This window comes from Phaethon aethereus (genome assembly GCF_964289735.1).
Source record: "Phaethon aethereus genome assembly, chromosome: 9".
Taxonomy (NCBI): Eukaryota; Metazoa; Chordata; class Aves; order Phaethontiformes; family Phaethontidae; genus Phaethon; species Phaethon aethereus.
Window position 1 is genome coordinate 14,847,427 of NC_138585.1, and position 11,564 is coordinate 14,858,990.

Here is an 11,564-nt window from a genome sequence, read left to right on the forward strand (position 1 = left end):
AGGAGGGGGCACCCGTGCCCATGGAGGGCACCCAAGTAGCAAAGCAAGTGCAATCATTGCGACCTCAATCACCCTCCACTACATTCCTTATGGATGCCACGTGCTCCGTAACAGCCTTGGAATCGTTTCCCTCCTTACAGTGTCAATTTTAAATTGCCCCACAGCCTCCTCCTGAAAACCTGCCGAGCTGAAGCTGCTGCAGGTCACGTTGTGCAATTTGCTGTTGCAAGACAAAGAAAACAAGTTCTTCTTTTTCACAATTACCAAACCACTTCATCGAGCAATTTCCCTGCCTCTGCGCTTTGGTTTCAGTTAACAGTATTCCTTGGGGAGGAAAAGTCTAACTGCACTGCACCTCCGAGTGTCTTACTGCTGGTGCTGCTATTACAGATGATTGTGAAAAGTTGCTTAAGTGCCGTAACTGCCGGGAGCAGCTTTTCCGTGCCTCGCACTAGAGCCAAACCTGGACAATGCGCGCTGGGATTGCAGGCAGACACGGGCTGGGGACGCCTGCACAGCCTTGCCCCAGGCGCCAGCCTTCCAGCTTTTGGCTGCCTCTCCCCGGGGTTGAACCCCGTCTGCCTGTCCCAGCGTGGCTCTCGCTGGGGGCTCTGTCCTGGCGTGTGAAAGCCCCCAGTCCCGATGAGAGGGCTCCCGCTTGGGGTCCCAGCGCGGCCCCGGGCGCTCGGCGGGGGCTCGGCACCAGCCCTGCGGGGGGAATGGCCCCCTGCCGCGGGGCAGAGGGCAGGGAGGGGGCTGTCCCCAGTGCACACAGCCGTTACGGGGGAACCGCAAGCCTCCATATGAGGCAACTCCCTGCAGCGGCTACACACGGCCCTGGGTGTCCCCGTCACCCCATGCATGGCGCAGCAGGCGGAGCACGGATCCCTGCACCGGAGCGGGCGCCAATGCCAGCAGTGAAGCTTGGCTGCACCGAACCGGGGGACACGAGTTTCCGCCCAGTCACCCCACGGCAGCTGCTGGCACTGGGACAGTTCAGGGTGCGCCCGGGTGGGCTGGCACTGCGCCAGCCCACTGTCACCAGCGCTTAGGTCCGAGCCGTGCCAGCTCCTGCCGGGGTGTGCGGTCTGTGTCTTCGCTGCCACCTTTCCCACGCTTCAGGGCTGCCCCACCAGTGCTTCCCCAGGGTTGGGGGGACAGCACTGGGGCCAGGCACGGGGACTGGGGGCCAGGATCCCCCATATCTGCTCTTTTGCAGTGCAAGGACAGCACCTCCACTTTGCGGAGGGCAGGATCCTGGATCTTGGCTCGCTGCAGCTCAGCCGCCAGCCCCCTGAAGTCGGAGCGGCCCGAGGAGCCCACAGGGGTGCCTGGGCTGCCAGCCGGCCACAGCTCTGCTCAGACCCCTCCAAACTTCCTGCATTTGTTTCGCTCAAGCTATTTGGGGGAAGTAGCGTGTTGTTATGTCTTCATCTCAGCATCTATTTAGAGAAGGATAATGCCATTGTGGGGGAGGACAATGAGAATATTAAATGCCTAAAATTCTCTGTCTCTCACTATTTTGACTAATTTCTTTTTTATTTTCTTTCTTCAAATGGGTATTTCCGTGGAAAACTGCAGAGATTTGATGGGCCCTGGTGGCAGGGGTAAAGCATGAGTCAACCCCATCAAGATGAGCCCAGACTGATCTCTGCTTTAGTCCTCCTGCAGGCAGGGGAATCCTGCCCGCTGCCTGTTCAGGGATGGATCAGAGGAAAGTAAGGTGATGAAGGAGAAGGGATGGCCAGCGCAGGAGCAGAACTCCCCAGGAGACCTCGGTGGGGAGAACGGCAGCCACCCCCTCCTGCCACTTTCCCAGGGCTATGTTTAGCTCCTGGTTTGCTCGGGAAACCCAGATGAGCACCTGAGATGTCTTAATGTCATTGCCCCAACAGAGCTGACTTTTTTGCCCTTGCAAGATATAACTAATTGGACCTGACATCAGGAGAGTCGTGTCCTGAAACAGCTTTCTGTATGGTGTTACTTGCACAGGTGCCACAAGGAAAGGTGGGCGTAAGTGTCCACAGAGCCACTTTCGCAGGTGCTGGGACACTGTGTGGCCATGCAGCACACCTGAGGACAGGTCATGTCTCAAGTTCTGGCAGCCCAAACCGGGGAGTAGGACTAATGACTGTCATGGCCTGGCTGATGAACCCCAAGTCTGGGTTAGCAATAAAGACTCTCAGTCTTTTTGCTGCTGCACGCCAGGTCCTTGCAGTACCCCATGTCTGCAGTGGTCCTCGCTCTTCTGTCTCACTCACTGGTGGGAGCCCTGGAGAATCTGGTTTCCTTGGCATTTCTCTCTTCAGTAACAGCAGTGAAAGCTGGGCAGGGGCAGTGGGCTCAGCTCACTTCAAAGCAGCACTAATTGAAAGGTCTCTATGAGATTGCGGTGGGAGTCCAAAAAGGGAGAAGGCAGATCTTCCAGTGGCCTTTCCTAGCAATGGCTGCGTACCTCCTGGCTGCCAGCTGTGGTGGACCTCAGGGTCTCCTGCATGGCTGTACCATGCTGTACGCTCTGCTAGAAATCTGCTGCGACCTTGCTCCAGACAAGGCTGGAGCCAGAGGGATTTTTGCAGCAAAGTCATTCGTGGGACTTAACTGCCGTACTAGTGTGGGGGGTAACTGCTGTACTGGTGCAGAGACTCCCCTCCTTGCAATGCAGAGCCTTTGCATTACAAGACACTCTCTAAAGCTTGGCCATTGCTTAAGAAAGTAAAATTAGGTCAGAGCAGCACTAAGGATATGCGGCTCAGTTCTCATCCCACACCTTGCTGGAGCAGCGTGGAAGGCGGGAGGCAGGATGGGACACAGTGTCAGCTGCAGGGACAGTGGCAGCCTGCCCCAGGGGCACCCGAGCTCATAGACCTGCCCTGACCCTGCACTGATCAGAGCTGGATATGCGGAGGTTTTGGGGATGCTGGAGGGCCACAGGATGTGGACACAGGGTGGTGGTGCTGCTGCTGGGCCAGGGAAGAGCAGGGCAGGGACTTGTCTGCTGCTCCTGAACCAGGGATGCCTGCAGGCAGGTCAGGCTGTGTCCCACGCAAAGGCGGATGGTGGGATGGGGAAGGGCTTCCCATGGCCCTGGCTGCTCCTCAGGGGTCTGTGCATGATGGAGATGCAGCACATCCTCTGCTCATGGCAGCATCCTCCCCATGCTCATGTTACCTCCTGGCCATAGTGCCTATTGCTGCCAGGGCCCTGGCAGGCTGCCTTCAGTTCAGGCTCTCCTGGGACCCCCAGAGGAGGTGGTGGGCTGCCCCACAGCAGGGCACAGACCCCAGGACCTGCCCCTGCTGCTGGGAAGCCTCTGTTTCCGCCCGGGCGGGCCAAGGCAGGAGCAGGATGCAGGGTGAGCGTGCTCCTGTCCATGTTCAAAAGCCATCATCGCTAACGCTCAGCTTTAATTAACTATCGTCAATGAATGTTCCTGCCTGGGGCTGGCTCTCCCCTCGCACCAATCTCATCTCCTGGGCCACCACGGACATGGATGGACCTGCCCCTGGGGTCAGCAACCACAGCGTGCACAGGCAGAGAAAGTGCAGGTCTCCTGGCTCAGAAACAAATGTTTCCAGGCTATTCTCCTCCACTTCCAGGAGAACAAAAGGTGCTTTTGCACCAAAGTGTGCTGCTCTCAGGTGATCCCTTTGCTGTTCCTGGAGCTGATGAGCAAATCCCTGTGCCAGGCAGAGGGGAATGAGAGTTCCCAATGCCCAGAACAGGGTGCTGGGGAAATACCACATCCCTACCTGCCATCCCTGCTGGCTGCCTTGGCATCCCCATGGACCTGTTTCAAGCAGCAGAATAAGAAGTCACTGGTCGGGAAAGCAGGCGGCTGCATGCACACTTGGCTCTATTGTTTTGTAATTATTAGCAGAGAGATTGAAAATGTAATTATGATAATTAAGCTAAATCGCAATCTTCCTACAGGAGCTACCAAATTATTTATATCAACTTTTCATCCTAATTCCCTTAACTGTTCCCTGCCCAGAGGAGGAGGAGCCCTCACTGCTCCGGGCTGCCCACATGGTCTGCCAGAGCAGGCAATCCTCGCTGGCACTTGCTGAAACAGCAGCGAGTGGCAGCTCTTCCTCAGCATGAAATTGGGATGGGAAAAGAGCCGTGTGAGACACAGCGGCCCTGAGGGCTGGAGCACTTGGGGGGCCAGGAGCCACAGCAAGAGGGGAGAGGCGGAGGGGAGCATGCAGGGCTGGGAAAGGCAGCGCCCGGCTGCAGGCAGGGCTGGCTGGAAAGGGCAGAGCGATGCTGGTCAGACACTCATCAGGAGGCGGCTGCCAGGGCTGGATTCAGGCACCACATCTCCTGTCCCTCGGGGCTGTGGGTGTACCTGCCACCCTGATTTTTGGAGCCGGAGTGAGCACAGACCTCAGCATAGCAGGACTCAAGGGCCACAGCAAGCCCAGGCCAGCCCACGGTGCGGGTGATCTCCATCCCCCAGCAGCAGCGGCTTCGCGCTGTTTTTCTGCCGGCTCCCTCCAGGAATGCTGTCAGCTCTAATTAATGTCACCCTTTAGCTTGCTCATGCATCCGAGCAGACCGCGCAACTTCACGGTGCTGCAGGAAGAGCAGCGAATCCCGTCCCGCAGCCCCTGGCATCTGCAGAGCACCCGTGCCAGAGCAGTGGGGATTTCCAGATCCAGACGTGACACCGAGCATGTCACCCCTCTGTGAGGGCTGACAGCAGGACCAGCTGCAGGAGGCAGGCTGCCCGGCTGCCCCCCATTTCAGAGCAGGAGAGCATGAGAGGAGCTCTATAGGCATAGCCCTTTGCTGGGGCCAGTTCTCTGTGGGAGAGCTCATGTCTTTCCCACTGAGCTGAGGACATGGTGGGGGCATGGGGATAGATGATGTGTACCATGATGTGCCACCACCGGGTCCGGAGAACCTGTGACGGAGCTGAAGGGCAGTAGCATGAAAGCCCAGATGCCTGCAGCAAGCAGCCCCTGCCCCTCGGCAGTTCTGTCCTATCCCACTCCGGACTTTGCCCAGCTCCTGCCACCAATGGAGCTTGGTTTAAGCCCACAGATAGGAGCTGGGCTCTTGCTTACCGAGGCTGAGCACGCAGAGCATCTTCCTGCTTGAAAAAAAGCATTGTGCAGCTTTTCTCCTGCCTCCCCCCTCGGCAGCGGCATGGAGTGCAGTAACGGAGGCCAGATCCTGGAAGGTGCTGTGCAGCTGCAGCCTGGAGCTCACCTCCTCGCAGAGCTGCCGTGTCAAGCTAAGGGCAGGATTGGGCCCATGTCCTTCATTATATAACTGTTTCTCCAAGTGTTTTCGTAGTGCTCAAGCCCTCCTGCCAGGCAGAGCCCCCGCTGGCAAAGGGGAATGTCATGTTTTTTTGAATGCATAAGCTTTGATTTCCTGCCGGCTCGTAGCAGTGGCCAATCCCCCCGCCCCAGCTCATGCACCTTGCAGGGCATTAAGCAAGATGCAGCCCACTACGAGCCACCCACCGGCAAGCCAGAGATGTCACCTTGCCTGGGGTGGGTGATGGAGCTGTGGAAGAAGCAGAACCCCAGAGGCTCTTCGAGCCCCACGGATGAACTGACCTGGCCTGGCCTCTCTGGGACCCCACGCCGTCCATGCCCTGCCCTGGCTGCCTGCCCTCGCATTCCTGTCCCTGCACATCATCCCCCTCCAGCTGCTGGGGAAAACAGCCCCCCACTGCCACCAGCAGCTGGGGTGAGGAGGGGGAGCCGCCCTCGCAGCACGCAGGCTCTGCAGGACCTGGGGCTGCTGCTGGCCTTGGAAAGGCAGGAATTTTTTCCTCCCAGCTCCAGAAGCAGGAGTTGAGGCACAGCCGGCTGGCACTGTGCACCGCTTGCAGCACTGAAGGTTTTTTCTGTCACTGATGGGACCCTGGCCACCCTTGCCCAAGAAAAGCAGGGGCTGTGCAGTGCTGTCACCCACAGCCCCTTGGATGCTTTGAAGTTAGGAGACCTGCCCTCTGCCTCCTTTGCAGGCTGAGATTCGGGGCTTTTCTCCACAAAGTAATGTTTGGGGTTTGGTGTGATGGTCAAGAATTAGGCAATGGGATGGTTGTGGTCTCTTGGGGATGATTCACAGCAGCAGGACAGGTCAGCTGCTCTTCCCCAACACACCGCTGAGGAGGAAATCCTGACGCCTTCCTGCTTCCCCACGAGAGTGGCAGCGTGTGTGCTGAAGGTGACTCGGAACCGCCCCAGGGGCCGGAGCTGTACTCGATACTGGGTATGGCCTGTAGACCCACTGACCTGGTGACGTGCAACCAGACCTCACACCTGGGAGTCCAAAGCAGCCCCTCGGCCAGCCATGCTCGTGGCATCGCCCCTGGCCACACAAACGGGATGTGCCCCATACAGGGCAGTCACCAAACGGAACTGCAAATAATTCTGGATCTAAATCAGTATGGCAGTCTGGGCTAAAAGTCACTTTGTGACCTGGCTCACTCCACTTGACCACTGGCTAATTCTTCTGGTTGCAAATGATATTTTTTCTTGTTGCAGATGAGGAAGATCTAAGGACAGGAGAAGGGCACACTAAGGGCAGAGAAAAACAAGAAGCTGCATGTGGGATCCTGTAAACGTTTCCACATTTGTCTGGCCCCCCTCAGCCTCATCACCTATGTGCAGGAGCAAGTCTGTAGTACACCAACAAATACACAAAGTCAACAAATAGTATTAGCAACAAGTGCTCTTTTTCCCTTAATCTCTTCATATTTAGGGAATCATCGTTATTGCCTGGAATAAGCACATGCTCTGATTATCTGTAACACGCTCTGGAAATCTTGGGCACCTGCTGCGGTACCTAAGCTGACTTGCCAGAGCATCCGCCTCATGTGCCGGATTCGGACCAGCAGCTGAAGCCTTTGGAGCAGGATCATTGTCTTTCCTGGTCTTATATAGTTTGTTATGGGTATTTTCTGGCCAATTCATCACATGCTGCCTGCTAGCTCAGTGCTGTGAGGGTCTCAGCGTTCAACCTTGCTGTGCTGGAAACCTAGAAGGGCTGCCTGGGCAGGAGCACGGCCCGCCGAGCCCCGGCTGATGTGTTGGTGAGCAGGGCAGTGATTTGCCCAGCGGCAGGTAGCAATGCTTGACTTGTAATTCTGCCAACATCTGCTCCCACGTTTGACTTCTCCCCACACAGTCCAAACCTACTGGCTGAGCAATCAGGCTGCCTTTGCCCTCCCTTTGCAGGGCCATCCCTGGGAAAGCGGCGGTGGGACGGGGCTGCTGGCTGGTGAGGAGCAGCGTTTCAGAGGCTGAGCTGCTCTTTGCGCAGCCCACACGCCTCAGCTGCGTCAGGGGCTGATTCACCATCCCCAGCTGTAGAGCTGACTTGGCGCTGATGGATGGAGCCTGATCGACGGGGGAACGCACGTCTCTGCCGACAGCCTGAGCAGGGGCCGTGCCGTGCTCAGTGGGACGCCGCACCGCGTCTGCGGGGAGCAGCCTTGGCGCAGGGGCTGGCATCGGCCCCAGTGCTGAGCAGAGACCCCAGAACAGTTTGTTCTCTACTGATGGGTGCAGTATCTGGGACAGGAATGGCCTCACAGCAGTCAGCAAAGCTTGCGTGTCCCACAGAGGCCCTTCCCAAAGCCCTGCGCTTCTCCCGGGCTGCCTCCCCACCAGCTAGCAGTAGGCTTTTCACCTCAGCAAGAAGCCACTTGTTTCAAAGGAAAATCATTAGCAGCTCAGCCCTTTACTTGAACCTATGGCAGAGAAGGTCTCGCTCTTTCCTCCTCTCCTTATCCTCGGGAGATGCTCCTTCAAACTTACTGTGCAGAAAACATAATGGCCTTTTTTTCCTCACATGCACTTGTTCTCATTTGCAGGCCCACGCATGCTGCTACGGGGAGGGCACAGCAGTTAAGCACACATGAATAACCTTGCACTAGCACTGCAGACATCTGTATGATTTATTTTTTTCCAATGGTTCTAGTACCAAAATATCCCAGGCACAAAGGGATTTGGACCCTACATTTACAGCTAATGATCCGTACAGGCCTCTAAGGAAACTGCACAGTAGCCCTGCTAATGGCTTCAGGGGGAAATGCTTCAGGCCCTGGCTGCTGCTGCTGCTCAGGGAACTGTGCTTTCAGCTCCGGCAAGCGATAAAACCCTTTCCTTACTGTTGCAGACATGATGGCTCTTCTGGAGAGAGGAAAGACATTGACTGAGCTAATGCCATTAACTGTCTTTAAGCACACACAGAGGATGTAAAGCAAACACCACCTTGTCATTCAGCAGCTGGGGTTCACTCAAACCAGCCTCGAATTCCCCGATGTGCCCTGCTCCCAGCGCTACCTGCTCCTGCCGCCCCAGGAGAGCAGGCAGTGGCAGAGAGCCCTGGGTGTAGACCTGGGGCACCAGTCGAGGGTCCCCTGCTGCGGGGAAGGCAGCCTCGCAGCCCCCACCTGGGGAGGGCAGCAAGCCGCGTGTTTTCTTTTCCGAGGTACGGCTCAGTGCCAGCCTGAGCGTGCTCAAATCCAGTAGCGGCCACTGTCACCTGCTGCATCTCGCTGCCCGTCACGGGCCGAGAGCGACCTGGGGAGGAAGGTGCCAGTTCTGAGGGGGGCTGCCCCTCTCTCCATTACCCCTTCCCGCGCAAACCATCCCGGTGTGCCTCCCTCCTCAGCCTGACTCACACTGAGGCAATGGGAAAGGCTTCTCGCCGGTGCAGTGGCAGATTTTGCAATCATCTGTTTTAATGAGGTATTTACAAGTTCGAGGCTGGCTCCTTGCACAAGGAGCGTGGCCTGGCCCCGGCAGCTGGTTGGGCTTTTCGTTGACATTCCTGCAGCTTGCCCGATTGCAGCACAGGCACAGTGGAAAACATTTAGACATCAGAGATGCCAGATTAATTATCCCTTAATTGATACCTCCACTTGGGGACAAATGAAACCGGAACATCTCTACTGCCCTGGGAGCCTGCCACTTACAAACAGATTTACAGCTAAAAATACCGCGGCAGTCCCGTGGCTAATCAACTTCGCTGCTTACCCTGGGTGAGGTTATGAAATACTCTCGGGCTGGCGCTGCAAGCGGCAAGGGACCAGCTGCCACGGCAGCAGCCGAATGCAAACCCCGTGCGGGCTGCGCGGTGCTCCCAGCGCCCACGAGCACGCTGCCAGGCAAGAGGCAGCGAGCCCCACGCGTGAGCCCCACGGCAGCCTCAGAACCACGCGGTTACATTTCTCCAGCCTACGATCCAGCCAGACGGCCCTGACACGAGGCTTCTCGCACGTTCCTGCCCCTGTCGTTGGAGGCTGCGGAGAGGAAAAATCTCATCCTTGTGCCTTTTGTAAGAGACCTGGAGTGCCCGGTGCGTTTCCCTGCAGTGCAAGATTTCCAGCTGGCTCAGGAATCGTGGTCGGTGCTTGTGAGGACCTTTCTGCGTGATGCCCTCCTGCAGCTACAACACATCGCAAAGGATCTCTTCCCTCCCGCCCCCATCTCCTTACAAGAACGCGCACAAAGAGAGGCCAAACCGCCGTAGCGACCCCAGTTTCTTTTAAATTACTGTCATCTTTATTTTCTTCACGTATGTGCAAACAGAGGAGATCGCAATGGTGGTGTTCTTAAAAATAACAAAATGTATTTGCATACATTTCCCTATGTACAGGTGAACAGCCACAAGTAGAGTCTTCTTTTGCACAGCAAAAGATCTAGAGCATTGAGACCGGGGACAGGACCAGGGCCCAAAAAAAAAAAAAGGGTCTAACTTAAAAATAGTAATAATTAAAAAACATTTCACAACAGTGCAAACCTCTCGGACACGACAGCACGATGGAGTGATTTTAATGTAGAAAACGGCGGGGGAGCCCTCTCGGATGTGAGATTTCTGACTGTAAACAAGGCATAACACCTCCCTCCCGCCGCCCTCCCCGGGGAAAGCTATTCCAGGAATTTGGCAGATCTTCAAGGGCAGAGCCGGAGGTAAACAGCCCGCGGCCGCCTTCCCTCCTCGGGCCTCGGCGGGCTGGGGCCCGGCTCCGGCGGCCACCGGCACCGGGAGGGGTGGCCGCTCCCCGGGATGCTGCGGCACCCGGGGGCGCGGCGGGGAACCGGGGCTCCCGGACGGGACCCGGTGCGCCCCGGCGGGGCCGTGCGTTCCGGGAGGGGACCACGCACGCCCGGAGGGCCCCGGTGCCCCCCGGCGGGGCCGCGCACGCCCGGAAGGGACCGTGCACCGCCGGCGCGGGCGGGCGCTCAGCCGGTCCCGGGGTCGCCGGGGGGCGGCTGCTCGGCGCCGTTGCAGGGCGGGGCGGCGCCGTCCGGGCCGTTGCTCTCCAGGGAGGACTCGCTGCCCGTGCTCTCGCCGGAGAGCAGCCGGCGGACGCGGAGGTCGGCGCGCAGCGAGCGCAGGTCGTTGCCCAGGCTGAGCTCGCCCAGGTCGCGGAGGAGCTGGCCCAGCTCCGGGCTCTCGCCCCGGCCCGCGCCGGCGCGCAGCAGCTCGCCCTCGGGCTCGCCCAGCGCCTCTAGGATGTCCTCGCAGTCGCAGTGCATGGCCCGCTCCTCCTGCTCCTCGCCCAGCAGGTCCTCGGTGATGGAGCCCAGCTTGGGCGCACTGCGGCTCCGCTCCACCGGCGGCTTGTAGCAGCACTGCCCGTTGAGCAGCTTGCGCAGCGGCACCAGCGGGATGCTCTGCTCGCCCACGAGCTGCTGCTGCTGGTGCCGCGCGTCGTCCCGCTTTTTCAGCCGGCGAAACTCGGCCAGCGCCGTGGCCGAGGTCTGGTAGAGCAGCAGGGCCATGGCCTTCGCCTTCTCGGGTTTGGAGACCAGCACGGCGTGGCAGCGCAGCATCACCGCCTTGTGCTTCAGCTCGTGGCGGTAGATCCAGGCGAAGACGCGCGGCAGGCGCGGGTCGGCCACGCAGTAGGTGACCCGGTGCAGCAGGTAGAGGTGGCCGGGCCGGCGCAGCCCCTTGTCCTCGGCGTGGGCCATGCGGATGCCCTGCGCGCTGATGGTCAGCTTCATCTTGGTGCCCTGCCGGCCCGCCTCGCTCTTGCTCCAGATCTTGCAGACGGCCAGGTCGGTGCAGCCCTCGCCCTTGGATTGAATGGTGGTGGCGTTGCCCAGGTAGAGCACTGTGTACGTGGGGTCCTCGCTGGTCACGCGGAATTTCCGCCGCTTGGAGCGGAACATGCTGCCCACGCGGTGCAGGGCGCTCTCGGGGCAGGCGCGGGCCAGCGAGGTGAGCGCCGAGTAGTGTACGCTGACCGCGTACGCCTTGGGCTTGCTCTGCCGCCGCGCCTCGCCCGCCACCAGCTCCACCTTGCTCCGCTTCCAGGGCAGCATCGCCCCGCGGAGCCGCGGCTAGGCGCCGCGCCGACGGCTCCGGGCGCGGGGGGGCATGCCACGGCGGCGGCGGCTGGGCTGCCCGCCCGCCTCACATCCTTGCGGGCGGCGGGCCGCCGCGGCCGTAGATATAGGCGGGCGCCGGCGCTCCGCGGGCGCGGAGAGGGGAGGCCCCGCGCACCGAGGGCGGAGCGCCCGCTGCCCGCGGCCCGCCGAGCCGGCGGCGCGCTGCTCGCCGCCCGCCCGCCGCCGCGGCTC

General features: G+C 59.3%; 1 protein-coding gene across 1 annotated transcript; it reads right to left on the reverse strand.

Moving 5' to 3' along the window:
• Positions 1 to 9,497: 9,497 nt before the first annotated feature.
• Positions 9,498 to 11,306, reverse strand: FAM43A (family with sequence similarity 43 member A; the record flags this gene model as incomplete). Its single annotated transcript, XM_082003851.1, has 1 exon — positions 9,498 to 11,306. The coding sequence occupies one exon, from the start codon at positions 11,304 to 11,306 to the stop codon at positions 10,218 to 10,220; it is 1,089 nt and encodes a 362-aa protein (XP_081859977.1). The 3' UTR covers positions 9,498 to 10,217.
• Positions 11,307 to 11,564: the final 258 nt, after the last annotated feature.